The sequence below is a fragment of the Octopus sinensis genome, linkage group LG6 (assembly GCF_006345805.1).
Source record: "Octopus sinensis linkage group LG6, ASM634580v1, whole genome shotgun sequence".
NCBI classification, from domain to species: Eukaryota; Metazoa; Mollusca; class Cephalopoda; order Octopoda; family Octopodidae; genus Octopus; species Octopus sinensis.
Genome location: NC_043002.1, coordinates 92,947,785 through 92,967,004, shown reverse-complemented (window position 1 = coordinate 92,967,004; position 19,220 = coordinate 92,947,785). Strand labels below are relative to the sequence as shown.

At 41.2% G+C, this 19,220-nt stretch overlaps 1 protein-coding gene across 2 annotated transcripts in view; it reads left to right on the top strand.

Moving 5' to 3' along the window:
• LOC115212950 (ras-related protein Rab-34-like) overlaps positions 1-19,220 on the top strand; it is a 50,397-nt gene that overhangs the window by 18,244 nt on the left and 12,933 nt on the right. For both annotated transcript variants that reach the window (XM_029781802.2, XM_029781803.2), the window contains exons 4-6: positions 3,891-3,956; positions 14,319-14,420; positions 18,940-19,004. In XM_029781802.2, the coding sequence (XP_029637662.1) occupies positions 3,891-3,956; positions 14,319-14,420; positions 18,940-19,004 (233 nt within the window). The remainder of the gene's footprint in view (positions 1-3,890; positions 3,957-14,318; positions 14,421-18,939; positions 19,005-19,220) is intronic.

Below are 19,220 nucleotides of genomic sequence, written 5' to 3'. Positions count from 1 at the left end.
GGACAGGCTGCTGGAGGACCGTCGATCCCAGGTAAGTGAACTCGTTCACCACCTGCAAGCTGTGGTCGCCGACACTGATGCTGGGGACCCCTCCGACGTCCTGGCCCATGATCTCTGTCTTTTTCAGGCTGATGGTAAGGCCGAACTCTTGGCAGGCATCCGCCAGGGAGCTGACCAGCCTCTGGAGACCCAGTTGGTTCTGTGATGTTAGGGCGGCATCGTCAGCAAAGAGGATCTCTCTGATCAGCACCTGACGGACTTTGGTCTTAGCTCTGAGGCACGCAAGATTGAACAATCCACCATCAGCCCATGTGTGGAGGAACACTCCGTCGTCGGACGTTCTGAAGGCATAGGACAGGACAAGGGAGAAGAAAATTCCGAAGAGCGTCGGCGCCAGAACACAACTCTGCTTCACTCCACTCTGGATGGGGAATGACTCCGAGGGCGATCCGTCAAACTGCACTGTTCCCTGCATACCGTCGTGAAAGGAGGTGATGAGTTTCAGCAGTCTGGGAGGGCAACCTATCCTACCCAGGAGTGCAAACAGCCCCTCCCTGCTGACTGAGTCGAACGCCTTAGCCAGGTCGATGAAGGCCACGTATAGGGGCTGTCTCTGTTCTTGACTCTTTTCTTGAAGCTGCCTGAGTGAGAAGATCATGTCAATTGTAGACCTCTCTGCCCTAAAGCCAGACTGAGACTCGGGGTACACACGCTCTGCAAGTATTTGCAACCTCTTCAGGACCACCCTGGCAAATGCCTTACCGACAGTGCTGAGCAGTGATATACCCCTGTAATTATTGCAGTTGCTTCTGTCCCCTTTGTTTTTATACAGTGTGATGATGTTTGCGTCACGCATATCCTTAGGGACAGAGCCCTCCTCCCAGCACTGACAGAGCAGCTCGTGGAGATGGCCCAGAAGGGCTGGCTTCCCGCACTGGATGACTTCTGTGGGGATGCCGTCTTGCCCTGGTGCCTTGCCCCGAGCGAGTGAGTCAATTGCTTTGCTCAGTTCTTCCTTTGTTGGAGGCAGGTCAAGCTCCTCCATGACAGGCAGAGCAGGAATGCCAGCGAGGGCAGACCTGGTGACCACATTCTCAGTGGAGTAGAGGTTCTGGTAATGCTCGACCCACCTCTCCATCTGCTTCGCTTGGTCCTTGATGACCTCGCCATCTCTGGACTTCAGTGGAGCAACCTTTCTGACAGTGGGCCCGAATGCTTTCTTCATCCCCTCGTACATCCCTTTCACGTTACCACTGTCAGCACAGCACTGGATGTTCTGGCATAAGTTCTGCCAGTAGATGTTGGCGCAACGTTCTGGCCGTCCTCTGGGCGTCGCTTCTGGCTGTTCTCAGAGTAGCCAGGTTCTTTTCTGATGGGTCGCGCTTATAGTTGACCAGTGCTTCCCTCTTGGCAGCAATGACAGGCTCCATCTCAGGCAGGTGAGCTTCAAACCAGTCTTGATTTCTCCGCTCCCTCTTTCCTAGGGATGACATGGCTATTCTGCAAGTGGTGTCGCGAATAATCTGCCATCTCAGCACCATGGTAGCTGCGTGCGAGAAGCACACTGCCGAGGTGGGCTTGCCGGGTGATGACCATGTCCAGTTGGTGCCAGTTTCCGGACCTTGGGTGCCTCCATGAGACCTGGTGATGCAGCTTAGTCATGAAGAATGTGTTGGAAACGCAGAGTTTCCGGTAAGAGCAAAGCTCCAACAGTCTCTGGCCATTCTCATTCACCTTCCCCACGCCAAAGCGTCCAAGGCAATCTGGACATGCCCGATGATCGGATCCCACCCTTGCGTTGAAGTCGCCCAGAAGGAAGATGGGCTCCGACCCTGGTATCTGGCTGATGGTGGCGTCGAGCTCCTCATAGAACCGGTCTTTTATTTCTGAGGAGAGTGGAGTGTTGGGGCATAAGCACTAATTATGTTGCCTTCCCCGTTGATGTTGCAAGGTTAAGAGTGAGGATGCGCTCTGAGCCATTTGAAGGAGGGATCACCATGGGGAGCAAGCTGTTCCTCACGGCAAACCCCACGCCATGCTGGCGGGCCTCCTCGACGGGTCTCCCCTGCCAGTAGAAGGTGTTGTCCTTCTCCCGTAGCATGCTGTCTGCGGCGAGCCTGGTCTCTTGCAGCGCTGCTGTGTCGATGTTCAGCCTTTTCAATTCGGTGTTGATGACTGCTGTCTTCCTACTGTCGTTCATCTGTCGTAGATCGTCAATGATGCCAGGGCACATGGTCCTGACATTTCAGGTGGCCAGTCGCAAGACTGGTGACTGGGTGTTTGTTTTTCCTTTGTTTGCTGGTGCAGGGTTTTCAGTCTGCTTTTCAGATTTTGTCCTAGCTCCAAGCACCCATTGAAGCGGGCAGTCTGTGGCGGGTCAGCACCATTATTGGCTGGGGGCTGCCCATTTTAAGGAGGGCGGTAGCTGACCAGTGGGACTTCAATGATCCCTCCCACCGTTAGAGACGGCCCGTAGCGCCCGGGATTACGCCAATTCACCCTGGCTTATAACTCGTAACTGCCATCTCAGCTTGTTCCATCGATGGAGTAGTTCCTCCATGGCGCAAGCCTGGGTGGTGGAAACGAAGACACTGGGCTGCCCAGACACCAGAATCTCCCTCTCGGCCCCCCAGACATAATCCAAAGGAATGCAGTGCAGTACGTTTGGAGTCTGGTTGGCTGCAGGAGTTGCCGGAAAGGGGTCGAGATTCGACACCCTACCGCCTTCGGGGCTCCACTCCGGATTTTCTGTCTGGGTTTACTCCCATAGCCTTTCCCTCTCTCAAGAGCATCCGCAAGGCAGCGGAGCGTGGGTTTGGAGTCAGAGTTTTCCTTCTCCTAGACTGGCTGCCAACCAAGGCTAACGAGCCCAGTCTGCCCACCTGGTTATACCGCCAAGCACCCGGTCGCGCCACACAGCAGGCTCAGTGAGAACATGGGGTACCGCGTGAAGGTGCTGCTGTGGACACAGTAGTGCAGGAGAGGCCATTAGCAAGAACTTTCCACAAGGCGCAGCCAAGTAGAAGTTCTGCAGCGATCATTACACCTGGAGAGGAGAGGCTATGAGTGACGCAATCACTTTCCTTTGCCCCCCATATAATATAATATATATATATATAGATATATATATATATATATTTGCCCCCCATATATATATATATATATATATATATATATATATAGGCATAGGAGTGGCTGTGTGGTAAGTAGCTTGCTTACGAACCACATGGTTCCGGGTTCAGTCCCACTGCGTGGCACCTCGGGCAACTGTCTTCTATTATAGCCTCGGGCCTTGTGAGTAGATTTGGTAGACGGAAACTGAAAGAAGCCCGTCATATATATGTAAGTGTGTGTGTTTTCATTTGCCTATACTTTAAGTGACCCATTTTTGGTGGTTCTACGATTTGTTGGCTAGGAGGAGATGTGCCGGGAAGTTAAACACACAGACACACAAGTTGAGTTTTATATATATAGATATATATATCTATATATATATATAGTGTGTGTGTGTATATATATGTATACTTTTTTTTTTATAGTTATTGATGAAAAAACTGTTAAGCTAGTACTTTTTTATACAAAAGTGCCCTGTGTGATATTTCTTCCACCCAAGTTGCACTGCTGGTCTCCTGTTACTCTCACCTCATAGGATGCAGTGATTGGCTTGTTAGAAACCTATAACCCACAACACCTATGTTCACAAAATGTCATGTCATATAAAAAAAAATAAAATCTACAGTAAAATAATATATTATAGTTAGTTATGTTGGTCATCACTTTCAAAAATCAATAATAATAGTAATCCCTAGAAATGTCTCTTATTAATCGAACAATTTTCTTAATGTTTATTTTTATCAAATGTATCATATTTTTTCTTCTTCCAATGAAAGCCTTCGCATCTCAAAAGCTGTGATTGTTGGAGATATTTCAATTGGTAAAACAAGTATGGTGAATAGGTAGGTTGGTATTTTATTTATTTTTTTTTATAAATCAGTCTATGACCTTGCTCAAGGTCATAGATAGATTCAGTGTGTGTCAGTAACATACAAGGTGTTCGTAAATTATCTTTACTACTTCCACAATTTATTATATTGTGTCATCTATATGTTTTGCATGCAACCAATAGGACTCATGTGGAAGTGTTCTGATGTTTCTAATAAAGGTTTGTTTGCCAATAAACTATGCTTAGTTATCCTTATTTTTCATTTTTTTCTCTGAATTTTTGAAATTGTAAAGGTAATTTATGGACACTGTACTTTATTGCTGTTTATATGACCATGCTTATGAACAAGGTCATTCATGTCTTATCACCATTTATGTGACCTTGTGTAGCAAACGTACTTTACTAATACTTATATGACCTTGTTTATAGACAAGGTCATATACTTAGAGTATGTGTCTGTAATAATGAAGGCATGTAGCTTTGTGGTTAGGGATGTTGTATTCACAATTGGGATCTTTTCGGTTTGAACGGTAGTTTTTAACATAATTTCTAGGTAACTAAAAATTTTAAACTTCGTATACTGGTAGAATGTGTTTATAAAACATCTTTTTCTCTTGGCTTTATTGAGAAAATTCTATAGTTTGTAAGATATTGGTTGTTGTTTTTTCTTCAATTTCTGCAATTTCAACCAATCACTGACGTCCATTGAGGTAAAAAACATTCTGTGCCGTATGAATATGTCCCTCGTTTAAGAAACAGATTGGGTTTATATACATTTGTGAAGAAAAAAAGATACCTTCCCCCACCCCTAACCCTAACCCTAAAACAGATTGAAATGCAATAGATCGATACTAGGGTCATAATTATGGGTGACAATTTCAAATGACACCGCTAGAAAAAAACTGCCGTTCAAACCGAAAAGATCCTCACAATTGCAAGACCACAGTTTCCATCCCCAGACTGGTGGTGTGTTGTGTTCTTGAGTATAATCATTTTATGTTGCTCCAGTTCACCCAGCTATAGATAGGGTACCCTGTGACAGACTGGCATTCCATTTAGGGGAAATATTGGCCTGCCCACATAGCCAGCTGGGTTGCACCATTTGCAAGCTACAACATTGTGAGGAAGCACATTGTGACCAGCGGTGTATTACAATATCTGATAGTCTGGTTGATACAGTGACGACTGTAATATGCTTCATCCTATCTATGACCATGGCCATATATATATAGACTGTATCATTATTATTTTTTCGCAGTGTGGTTTAGTGGTTAGGGTAGTCGGCTCATGATCACAAGGTTGTGAGTTCAGTTCTCGGCAACATGTTGTGTCCTTGAGCAAAACACTTTATTTCACATTGCTCCAGTCCACTCAGCTGGCAAAAATGAGTAGTACCTGTATTTCAAAGGGCCAACCTTGTCACATCTGTGTCATACCGCTGAATCTCCCTGAGAACTATGTTAAGGGTACATGTGTCTGTGGAGTGCTTGGCCACATGCATGTTAATTTTATGAGTGGGCTGTTCTGTTGATTGGATCAACTGGAACCTTCATCGTTGTAACCGAAAGAGTGCCAAATGATCTTGTATCACAAATACACTTTACCTAATCTTTTGAGGGAGTGGTGAAAAGTTCCTGGCTTTGAGTAAAAGAAAATACAGGAGGATCAGTTAATTATGATGTTATTCAACATAATCCTGTCTCAGATTCACACACTTATTGCAATGGTCGTTCAGTTTTTCTAAGCCCTGTAAAAGAACTCAGAAAGTTGGGCATTCAACCATACTTGTTGCATTATCCCTTAAGCCAGGAACTTTTCAGTACCGCCTTGTACATGACCTCATTTATAAGTAAAGTTATATATTTAGAGTATGTCTGTATTATGCTTTAATCTATGACCTAGTTGTTTGTAAAGAAGGTAATGATAATATATTTCTTTTCACTGCTTTCATGGACTCCCATGACTCTCTGTTACCATCCAATTCCATTTTTATGAATTTGAATCAGGAGCTTGAGTCATAGTGAATCTTTCATTAGCTGATTACACAACCATTGATGCCCACCTTATGGATGCGTTGCAGTTACTCTCTTGGTAGAACTTGGTCATCCTGACCATTGATCCTCTAGGATTCTTCCACTTAGCATCAACGTAAGAAGCACTGTTGGCTTAGTTGTGATCTTCTGCTACCTCTTCACAAGCCACTTCTTACACAACTCCCATGACTTTGCTGTATCCCTGGCAGGGTAGCTGAACAGATGCTATGCCTTGCCAAAGGGCAGCCTGTAATCATGCAGAGCACGGTCATAGACTGTGTCATTAATACTTTCTTTCTCATGTATGACTCTGTTTATGATCGAGGTGTCATACATTTAAAGACAGTGTCACAGATACACCTTTACACTATTTTTATGATCTTGTTATAAAGACCCTTTATTTAAACAGTATCACAAATACCAGACCGGGCGTTGTGAGTGTTTATTGAGCGAAAACACCTAAAGCTCCACGAGGCTCCGGCAGGGCATGGTGGTGATCCCTGCTGTACTCTTTCACCACAACTTTCTCTCACTCGTACTTCCTGTGTCTGTTGTACCTGTATTTCAAAGGGCCGGCCTTGTCACTCTCTGTGTCACGCTGAATATCCCTGAGAACTACGTTAAGGGTACACGTGTCTGTGGAGTGCTCAGCCACTTACACGTTAATTTCACGAGCAGGCTGTTCCGTTGGTCGGATCAACCGGAACCCTCATCGTCGTAACCGACGGAGTGCTTCCATCCATCACAAATACACTGCAACACAGTTTCTATCTATACCACATTATCCACAATCATCATCATCATTATTTAGTGTTTGCTTTCCATGCTGGTATGGGTTAGAATGGTTTGACTGGAACTAGCAAGCTGGTTCCAGTCTGGTTTGGCATGGTTTCTACACCTGGATGCCCTTCCTAACACTAACCACTCCATGAGTGTAATGGGTCCTTTTAATGTGCCACTAGCATGGGTGCTTTTATGTGCTACCAGCACAGGTGCCACCAGCACAGGTGCCAGTCATGCGGCACCGGCATCAGCCACAACTTTATGAATATTCTATATTTCTGTAAGTAATTTAATTTAAACACATAGCAGTCACACATCAACGAAGGATATTTTACTAGGTCACTCTCATTTGAAATAGTAGCCAAATCTCCCTCAAATAATACCTCACTGTGTTAAAGAAAAAGGACACATTTGATAATGCAGTCTTAGATATATTATGTCTGAGTAGAAAAAATGGGCTGGTCACAGCTGGAATGCCTTTGCTCATAGTTCTGCTTTATTAATAACAGCCATATTTAAACCCTTTTGTTACCATATTTTTCTTGAAATACACCTCTTTGTTTCAGTTGAGTTGAAAAAATCATGAAGAATATAGTAAAATAACTCTTTCATTTTTAAACAAATGTTTGGAACATAAATTAGCATGAAATTTTTAGGGAAAATACTAATTTAGATCGTTTTAAAGCAAGAAATTTGCACCAGAGAACTAGGGCAGTCTTGAACTGTTATTAACCCTTTCGTTACCAACCCGGCTGAAACCGGCTCTGGCTCTGAGTACAAATGTCTTGTTTTCATAAATTTTGAATTAAAATCTTCCACCAAACCTTAGTCACAATTTATGTTCTTAATACTAGCTGAATGATAACTAAGTTATTTTACTAAATTCTTTGTTATATTTAAAGTAATTGAAAGAAATACAGAACACCTCAAAATAAATACAGTAATGAAAGGGTTAAAGAGTTAAAGTCTGGTTCCCTCTGTGTTTGTAGTAGGTGCCCCATTAGTTGCAATATCTTTACAGTTTGTGAAGGTGTGTGGTTAGGGTATTTGGCTCATGATCGTAAGGTCACGAGTTCAATCCTGGTGGCATGTTGTGACCTTGAGCTAGACACTTTATTTCACAATGCTCCAGTCCAGTCAGCTGGCAAAAATGAGTTGTTCCTGTATTTCAAAGGGCCAGCCTCGTCACACTGAAAATTATGTTAAGGGTGCACATGTTTGTTGAGTGTTCAGCCACTTGCATGTTAATTGGATCTTTTCAGTTTGAACGGCAGTTTTTTCTAGTGGTGTCATATGAAATTGTCACCCATAATTATGACCCTAGTATCGATCTATTGCATTTCTATCTGTTTTAGGGGTGGGAGGAAGGGTATCTTTTTTTCTTCACAAATGTAAGTAAACCCAATCTGTTTCTTAAACGAGGGACATATTCATATGGCACAGAATGTTTTTTTACCTCAATAGACGTATTTGATTGGTTGAAATTGCATAAAAAGAACAACAAATATCTTACAAACCATAGAATTTTCTCGATAAAGCCAAGAGAAAAAGCTGTTTTATAAACACATTCTACCAGTATACGAAGTTTAAAATTTTTTAGTTACCTAGAAATTATGTTAAAAACTGCCGTTCAAACCGAAAAGATCCAGTTAATTTCATGAGCAGGCTGTCCCTCGTCGTCATACCCGATGGAGTGTCAGTTAGTTACAGTTCACTGAAGCTAGACAATTCAGCTTGCTTATAGAAGGTCTCTCATTGTATGTATCTCGTTTCAGATACTTCATTATCATCATCATCATCGTTAAACGTCCGCTCTCCATGCTAGCATGGGTTGGACAGTTCGACCGGGGATCTGGGAAGCCAGAAGGCTGCACCAGGCTCCGGTCTTATCTGGCAATGTTTCTACAGCTGGATGCCCTTCCTAACGCCAACCACTCCGTGAGTGTAGTGGGTGCTTTTTACGTGCCACCTGCACTGGTGCCAGGCGAGGCTGGCATCGGCCACAGCCGGATTGGTGCATTTTACGTGCCACCTGCACGGAAGCCAGTCGAGGCGGCACTGGCTTCGGCTTATGGCAAATTGATTGAGGTATTTTAAAGTTCTGTTGATATTAAATGAATGAAATGCAGCATAAATTATTTTTGAGATAACATATACTTAGAGAAATTTGTGCCTCTATATAAAATCACATTTTAAAAAATTCTACTTAACTTTGTCACTTTCATTATCTTTCCCATGGCATGTGGAACTGTGACAACTAGAACCTCTGCGTATTAAATTAGAATTGATTGATGAAAGAAGAAGAAAGGCTAAAGGTGATATGGATTATGAAAGTGGATTATGAAATAGAAAGGTTTCAAGTTTGTTGTTGGTGATTTTTGATTTTTAGATCAATCCATTTCTTGTCAATATTGAAAAAAAACAAACAATAAATAAATGAAAAAAAAAAAGCTACTGAAAAACAAAACATAAAGTCAACATTTAGAACTATGATCTGATTTCTTGAGATATCTCATTAGCAATAACGATCTCTCAGTCATTGCCTTTAAACAATACTTACGTTAGTGTTAACCAGTTCAATGAAGGAAGCAATTAAAAAGTTAATAAGAAGTAATTATGCAGAGAAGGAAAATAATCAATATTAATCAATAACTAATATTGTTTTAATTATTTCATCATTGCATAATTATTTCTAATTAGCTTCTTAATATTCTCTTCATTAAATATGTTAACAGTAAACTGAACTATCGTTTTTCATATATACTCTTCTCTCTCTTTTACTCTTTTACTTGTTTCAGTCATTTGACTGCGGCCATGCTGGAGCACCGCCTTTAGTCGAGCAAATCGACCCTGGGACTTATTCTTTGTAAGCCCAGTACTTATTCTATCGGTCTCTTTTGCGGAACCGCTAAGTGACGGGGACGTAAACACACCGGCATCGGTTGTCAAGCAATGATAGGGGACAAACACAGACACACAAACATATACACACACACTTATATATATATATATATATATATATATAGTGTCCCTGAGTTATGGCATTAATCCTTCAAATGTAATGCTTATTTATTCACATCGTTTTGAATTAATTATACGTTGTCTTGTAGCTTCAAGATTTTGATGGTATGACTCTTTTACTCTTTTACTTGTTTCAGTCATTTGACTGCGGCCGTGCTGGAGCACCGCCTTTAATCGAGCAACTCGACCCTGGGACTTATTCTTTTGTAAGCCCAGTACTTATTCTATCGGTCTCTTTTGCCGAACCGCTAAGTAACGGGGACATAAACACACCAGCATCGGTTGTCAAGCAATGCTAGGGGGACAAACACAGACACACAAACACACACACGCATATATATATATATGCATATACACGACGGGCTTCTTTCAGTTTCCGTCTACCAAATCCAAGCACAAGGCTTTGGTCGGCCCGAGGCTATAGTAGAAGACACTTGCCCAAGATGCCACGCAGTGGGACTGAACCCGTAACCATGTGGTTGGTAAACAAGCTACTTACCACACAGCCACTCCTGCGCCTCCTGACTGTTTATTTTTAGAATGTTAATTGTATGCTCTAAGTGTGAGATGCTGTATCTGGCCAGTTTTAACATAAAACAGGTAGAATATTTAGGCTGGCTGTGGCTGGTGTAAATGTTAAAAGGTTAAACAGTCTGTTGATTCTGTGACCCACTCTCACTGCGTGACTACTTGGGCAAGTGTCTGTTACCATAGTTACTAGTTGACCAATATTTTGTGATTGAAATATGGTGGACGGAATAGGCGCAGGAGTGGCTGTGTGGTAAGTAGCTTGCTAACCAACCACATGGTTCCGGGTTCGGTCCCACTGCGTGGCATCTTGGGCAAGTGTCTTCTGCTATAGCCCCGGGCCAACCAATGCCTTGTGAGTGGATTTGGTAGACGGAAACTGAAAGAAGCCTGTCGTATATATGTATATATGTGTATGTGTGTGTGTTTGTCCCCCTAGCATTGCTTGACAACCGATGCTGGTGTGTTTACGTCCCCGTCACTTAGCGGTTCAGCAAAAGAGACCGATAGAATAAGTACTGGGCTTACAAAGAATAAGTCCCGGGGTCGATTTGCTCGACTAAAGGCGGTGCCCCAGCATGGCCGCAGTCAAATGGCTGAAACAAGTAAAAGAGTAAAGAGAGTAATCATCATGGATGGTCCCTTGTCAGTGGGACAAATCCTGTTGTTGGGTGGCAGACATAATTAGTCTCTTGGTTTAACACCATCACCTGGCCCTTAGGGGTCTTCAACAGAGTCCAGTCTGCTGCAAGCATTCTGGCCGAGTCTCTGGTCTGAGAATTACTTCCTAACTTTCCTCTACCATTGTTGGAGACCCTATAAAAGATTGAAGGGTTCTGTCTTTTCTCCTTTTAAATAAATCATCTCAGAAGAAAGAACAAAACAAAACATTAATACTGATCAATACTGATGGCTTGTTTTATCTGTATTATTTTATTCTAACCCATGAATGGAATTTCTTCTTCAGAAGTAATAATTCTTTCCAATTTTGACACAAAGCCAGTAATTTTGAGAGTTGGAGGGGACAAATCAATTACATGTTTACATTGACGCCAGTACTTGACTGGCACTTATTTTTATCAACCCTGAAAGATGAAATGCAAAGTTGACCTTAGTGATATTTGAACTCAGAACATAAAGAGCTGAGTTCAGTTCAAATGTCCCTAAGCATTTTTTGTCAAAGGCACTAAGAAATCTGCCAACTTACCACCTTTATTTCTGAAGCAATAATAATAATAATATTAATAATAATAATTCATTCTTTTATTAGCCACAAGGGCTCACATACAAAATATTAAAAGGCATGCAACAACATAAAAGACAAAAACGGGATGATTCAATGGATTTTACGGCATGTAAACAATATGTAAAACTCCCAAAAGGGGAGGTGCTTTAAAGGTCCTTGTGGAAAAACCCACAAAAGCCACAAATGCCTGATTGATAGGGCAGAGCCCTTCTCCTTTAATTCTTTTTTTTTACATGTGTACACTCAGAATTGGTCCTTTCACACTGGCCATTCTTCCAACATTCACCCACCTTTCAATAAACTTGCTACAAGGCAACACTTCCCTCTCCACCCTGAACTTGAAAAAGTTGATGAGGGCTTGGCCAAAGAGGAAAGTGTCTGACTTTAGCCCTTTCAGACATGTCCACCATACTACCTCTTTCGCTACATCCACCAGACAAATAAAAACAGCCAGCCCCTCCTGGCCAAAGGAGGGCAGTGGCACAATCTTCACTATGGATTCAGCTGATAGCTGGATCCATCCCACACATGAGAGCAGCTGTTTGACATAAACCCAGAGGTCAGCAATCTTGAGACCTCTGACAGCAGGCTGCTGTATGCTCTCAGAATCTACCTGAACAAACAAGACTAAATGTTCTGAGAAGTAAAATAATAATATTAATAATAACAACAACAACAACAACAATAATAAATGCCCTGATGCAGTACCAGGCAGTGGCTTTCATGTCTTCTCATCTTAACTGGTTGGAAGTGTTATCATGTACATTGTTTTGTCTTGGTGTAAAAGATGGGCTACAGCAAATATTCTGCTCAATACCACAGATTTGCCTGTCAGTTGCTTGACCTTAACCAGTTGAGCATGTCCCTTATTGGCCGACGATATGTGCATCTCTGATCATGAGCAGAAGTAGTGGGGGAGCATCCTAGTCATGTGTCGAGAGAAATTATTTGGGGTTTAGATAATTCACCTTTAGAAACATGGGTGTTTCGTTCATCATCCTTAAACAACCCTTATTCAGGGACCTTTTGAGCAGGATGGGCTACTCGACCTAAAGAAAATTCTAACTGGGCCCCACCTGCAAGGTCATGTGCTGTTTATCTTGATATGCGATCACTATGTCGCACACATATGATTGTGATGCATGTGCCTAGTGTACCCTTATCAAACGGGTAGTCATGATGAGTATACTGGGCTTCGTATATTTTACCCCAGTGTCACTCTGATGGCATACACTGCTCTCACTCAATAATAATAATAATAATAATATTTTTGGCACAAAGCTAGAAATTTCAGGCAAGTGGGCGAGTTGATTACATTGACCCCAGTATTCAACTGGTACTTGTTTTATCAATCCTGGAAGGTAAAGTCAACCATGACAGAATTTGAACTCTGGACGTAAAGATGGATGAAGTGCCACTTAGCATTTTGCGTGGCCTGCTAATGGTTCTATCAGCTCTTCATAAAATTACTGAAAATTTGTGGATATCTAAGGCTACAGGTAGTAACCCGTTACCTACATAACTTCTATGAGGAATAAGAAGAAACCTGAGTCAACTTGAATAATAATAATAATAATATAATAATAATAATAATAATAATAATAATAAAACTTGTTTTCGTCATTACTTCAGATGTAATAATCATCATCATCATCATCATCTTTTAGCGTCCGTTTTCCATGCTAGCATGGGTTGGACAGTTTAACTGGGGTCTGTGAAGCCAGAAGGCTTCATCAGGCCCAGTCAGATTTGGCAGTGTTTCTACGGCTGGATGCCCTTCCTAACGCCAACCACTCCGTGAGTGTAGTGGGTGCTTTTTACGTGCCACCTGCACAGGTGCCAGACAGAGCTGGCAAACGGCCACGAACGGATGATGTTTTTACGTGCCACCGGCACGGGGAATAATAATAATGATGATGATGATAATGATAACTAATAACAATAATCCTTTTTACTAAAGGTACAAGGCCTAAAATTTTGCGGGAGGGGACTAGTCAGTTATTGGCCCCAGTGTTTCATTGGTACTCAATTTATTGACTCCAAAAGGATGAAATGCAAAGACAACCCCGGCAGAATTTGAACTCAGAATGTAACGACTGATGAAAAACTTCTAAGTATTTCATCCAGTGTGCTCAAGATTTTGCCAGCTCACTGCCTTAATAATAATGATGATGATGATGATTTGTTTTATTGACCTCAAGGGCCCAAGGTATGGAGGACAATATCGAAGGACGAGTTACAGCACAGAAAAAGAAAAATAATCTAATAATAATGATAATGATGATAATAATAAATGCTAGCATGAAAGGTGGACGTTAAACGATGAATAATAATAATAATAATAATAATAATAATAATAATCAGAAATTATCATTTATTCTCACCAGTTTCCTACATAATATTATTCAGGAAATGCCATTTATTTTGTATGTAGTGTTTCTTTGTGGAAATAAAATGGTTGAGTGATTAAAGTGTTGTACTGCTTTCTCATGGATTATGAGTTCATTCATATTTGCTACAGGTGTTCTATTATGGAAGATGTTAAATTCTAATTCTGTCATTCTCCATAGTTTACCTGTTGTGTGAACATAACAACCAAATAGTTTTCTGGGTAACTTTTCTTCAGTATACTGTCATTCTGCCCCCGGTGCTGGTGGTAGTGGGTAAAATTGTTTTACCTGAATCACATTAACTTTTGTTCTGTTTAAGAAAAAAATTAACATTAAACAGGTGTTTCAATAACTTGTTTCTGTTCTTCCTGCAGGTTCTGTCATAATATATTTGACCGAGATTATAAAGCTACCATTGGAGTAGATTTTGAAGTGGAAAAGTTTTCCATCCTGTCAGCACCTTTTACTCTCCAATTGTAAGTAAAACATTTAACATCACCAATATTTCAAACTCGGTAATGAATGTTGCCAGTATGACAGTACAGAGATAAATTCCAGTTAGAATAATACAGGCCAGTGAATGGTAGAATTTGTAGAGTAGCTAATTAAATACTTTGTGTTATATAGTTATGTTACTTAATGCAATATGTGATTGGATTCAATATCTGACCGCGTGTGTACCGTTGGCGATTTTTTTTCCTCCGTTTTCCCTTCCTTGGATCTTTCCTTTTCCTATGTTTCTGATGAAGAGCTCTGCTCGAAACGTTAAATCCTCCTTCTTTCTTTCCTTCCTGAGCATCCAATAACACTATACTTGTTCCACGTCCTCGCGTTTTCATGTTTGGATTAACTTTATGTTACTTTATAAACTGAGTTCAAATATCACCTAAGTCATCGTTACCTTCTGAGATTAATAAAACTGAACTTATTTGTAGTCTGTAAGTTTCTGAGTTCAAATCATGTTGGTGTCAAGCTTGACTTTCACCATTCCAGGATCAAATACAATGTCGATTCACCTATCCAGAACTTCACCATGGGTCTATGTAATATTTTTTTTTTTACATAATGACAAAGGCTGTGTATTTTAGGGGCCAATACTGTGGTAATGTGCAGCATTGATAAACCTTTCCCTTTATAATTAGGGATTTAAGTTAATTGAACTTTTATCATTTGAATAGCAAAACTTTTTAATTACTTACATAAATTGCTCTATCAACTGACCATAAATCAATATTAATTTTTACCATTGAAATATGACAGCTATGGGACTATGGACATTTGATTAGAAAGTTGCAGAAAATTGCAAGATGGATTCTTTGAACCAAGCCAACTGGGAGACCTGGGGGTAGACCAAGAATGAGATGGTAGGATAATGTCCAGTCTCAGTTGGTCATGCTTGGGAATCCAGCTGAAAACTCTAATGATGGTTGCTTCTCATAGGAGTCTGTGGAGGAGGTACCTGAGGATTCTACTCCCATGTTCCTTCCAGGAATAGTGGATGTAGAAGATGGATAGAATGTGTCTAGTCACTTAAACCAACTCCACTGTTTGACTGGTACTTATCTCTCGACTTGGGGAGGAGGATTTGTGCATGCAGAGAGTGTCGGTGCAAAAAAATAAAGTTGGATACTTTTTGAACACACCTCATAATCCAGGTTTTCCTGGTCAAGAACAACACACCACTTGTTCAATAGGCTCCCTACTCTCCTGACTTGGCACCGTGTGACTTCTGGCTTTTTAACAAACCGAAAAAAAACATGTTGAAAGGGAAGTGATTTGAGTCATGAGAGGAAATTATATGAGAAAAGCAAACAGTGGAGCTCCATAACATTCCAGAGGTGTTACCAGCAATGATAGACCTGCTGGGAGAAGTGTGTGAACTCCCAAGGGGAGTATTTTGAAGGTGATTAAATAAAATTTATGAAATATACAAAATTGCTTTTTTATGCCCAAAGGTTGGATACTTTTTGAATGCACCTTATTTGTGTAAACTAAGGTAAAGTTACCTTTTTGTGTCATGTCAACTTACAAGGACCGGTTTCCTGGTTTCCCTGGTATATAAATACCCCACTTAGATGGGACACTGGTCTGTCACAGGATTACTCATTTTTGCTAGATGAGTGAATTGGAGCAGCATGAAATGAAGTGTTTTGTTCAAGAACACAACACATTGCCCAGTCCAGGAATCAAAACCATAATCTTACCATCATGAGTCCAACACTCTAAGACATGTGCCTCATGTGCCTCCACTTATGTAAAGTAGGTGTTACAACACTTGTATACCTCACTAAAGTATGGTGGGTTATCAGTAGTGTTTAATTTTTATTATAATATAAATCTGGAGGTGCAATGGCCCAGTGGTTAGGGCAGCAGACTCGTGGTCGTAGGATCGCGGTTTTGATTCCCAGACCGGGCATTGTAAGTGTTTATTGAGCAAAAACATCTAAAGCTTCATGAGGCTCTGGCAGGGGGGGGTGGCAAACCCTGCTGTACTCTTTCACCACAACTTTTTCTCATTCTTTCTTCCTGTTTCTGTTTTACCTGTATTTCAAAGGACCGGCCTTGTCACACTCTGTGTCACACTGAATCTACCTGAGAACTACATTAAAGTTACGCATGTCTGTGGAATGCTCAGCCACTTGTACATTAATTTCATGAGCAGGCTGTTGTGTCGATCGGATCAACTGGAACCCCCATCGTTGTAACTGCTGGAGCGCCACAATAATAGAAATTATGCAAGTATGTGAAGGTGTATGGCCTAGTGGTTTGGATGTTACACTTGAAATTGCAAGATTGTGGTTTCAACTTCTAGACAGGGTGGTGCATTCTGTTTGAGCAAAGCTCTTCATTTCACATTGTTCCAGTTCACTCAACTGTAAATGAATAACCTTGCAATGGACTGGCATTCTGTTCAAGAGGAATGTTCACTTATCTACCATAAAAACTGGGTAACTGGCTCTAGGAGTCCTTTAACTCCAGGGACTGATGATGATGATATGCAAGTATATCTATATATGTAACTGAAATATCAACCATTCCTCTCATCACCTACTATGACCTCCTTATGTAACTCATATTTCACATTGTCTTTTGTACCAACCATTTCTCTGAAGTTGTGAAACAGAAGTAGCTCATACCTTACTCTGTTCCTTACTCCTACCATATTTCTGGAATAATGAAACAGAATGAAAGTGTGTGTGTGTGTGTGCGTGCGTGTGTGTGTGTGTGCGTGCGTGTGTGTGTGTGTGTGCACACGTGCACATGTGTGTGTGAGAGAGAGAGAGAGAGGGTTATCCTCTGGCTTGTCTGCTGTACGACTGTCCAGTATTTTCCTCCATGTAAAGGAACATCAGTGTACACTGGTGGGTCTTGGTGTCCAGTAAGGAAGCTACTTCTTCATGGTCAAACAGTCTGCTGTAAAATTCAGAATCCAAAGATTTTTTCTTTCTTGTCAACTATATTCTCTTTCTTGAGAATATAGTCACTACCAGATTCATTGATAATTTTTCCTTTCCTTCATAGCAAAATGCATTTTATTTCCTTACTAGTTTTATTACTTATTCTGGGGATGAAGTGGTGAGAAGAGATCTTCAGATGCTGGGCCTCACTGAGGAAATGACCAAGGACTGGGAGTTGTGGTGATTTGCTGTTCTTGAGAAGACATATCAAGCTGAGTAAAATCGCTGCCATCATCATCATCATCATCATCATCATCTTTTAACACCCGTTTTCCATTTAAGCATGGGTTGGACGGTTCGACCGGGGATCTGGGAAGCCAGAAGATTGCACCAGGCTCCAGTCTGATCTGGCAGTGTTTCTACAGCTGGATGCCCTTCCTAACGCCAACCACTCCGTGAGTGTAGTGGGTGCTTTTTACGTGCCACTGGCACAGGTGCCAGGCGAGGCTGGCAACAGCCACGATCGGATTGGTGCTTTTTATGTGCCACTGGCATGGAAGCCAGTCAAAGTGGGCACTGGAATCGGCCACATTCGGATGGTGCTTTTTACGTGCCACCGGCATGAGGCATGTCTTTTGCAGGTACCAATGCCACATAAAATGCACTTGTGCTGGCGCTGCATAAACACATCCGTGCTGGTGGCACATGAAAAGCACCCAGTACACTCTGTAAAGTGGTTGGCATTAGGAAAGGCATCCAGCCATAGAAACCATGCCACAACAGACAATTGTAGTCTGGCCAGCTCCTATCAAATTGTCCAACCTATGTCAGTATGGAAAACAGACATTAAATGATGATGATGATGATGATGATTCCCACTGTAGATGAGATTTAGTTGAAAAGTACTGCACCCTGCAGAAAAACAGTAATACATTGGTATTACCCCTCTCGTTCTTTTCTTCAAGAAAGGCAAAATCACCATTGCCCTTTTGAAATATATAATCTTCAAATGCTATCAGCAGTTTCTATATTATAAACCAATTTTTTGATTAAGTATGGCTGACGGTTAGTAAGGAGAGACACACAAATAAGAAAGAAGAAAGCAAAGGACCACCGATGCGGTCACAGGAGTGTGACGAAAGAACTCTGGCTGAAATAAGATTAAGATTAATGTAAAAAATAAATAACGCTGAAGCAAAGTAACACCAAATATATAGTGCGTGTGTTTTTATTGGCTAAACTGGCAAAATGACCATTCCTAAATACAACAATATCTATTTCAACACACGATTTCACATCAAAAATCTTGCACAACAAATATATAAACGTAATATCTTAACTCTTTCGCATTTAAACTGGCCATAGCTGGCCCCAAATATTCTGCTTGTTTTATGTTCAAACTTACCATATCTAGCCTCTTACTCTACACTGTAAATCTTTAATCTACAAGACAATACATGATTAATTCAAAACAATATGAATAAATAAGTTTTACATTTGACAGAATAATCTGAATGCTAAAGGGTTAAATATTTTCTATGTCTTTTACTAAGTATTGTTGTGACTGTTTATTTATTTGCATATATATTTATTTTAGATGGGACACAGCTGGTCAAGAACGGTTCAAGTGTATCGCTGCTTCTTATTACCGTGGGGCTAATTGTAAGTTTTGTTATTTTATAAATTGCATTGAGATATAATTTCTGCCAGCTCTCCACCTTGTAGTCTGCACGTTTCTGAGTTCAAATCATGTTGATGTCAAGCTTGTCTTTCACCATTCCAGGATCAAATACAACTGTCGATTCACCTATCCAGAACTTCACCATGGGTCTATGTAACATTTTTTTTTTATATAAAGACAAAGGCTGTGTATTTTAG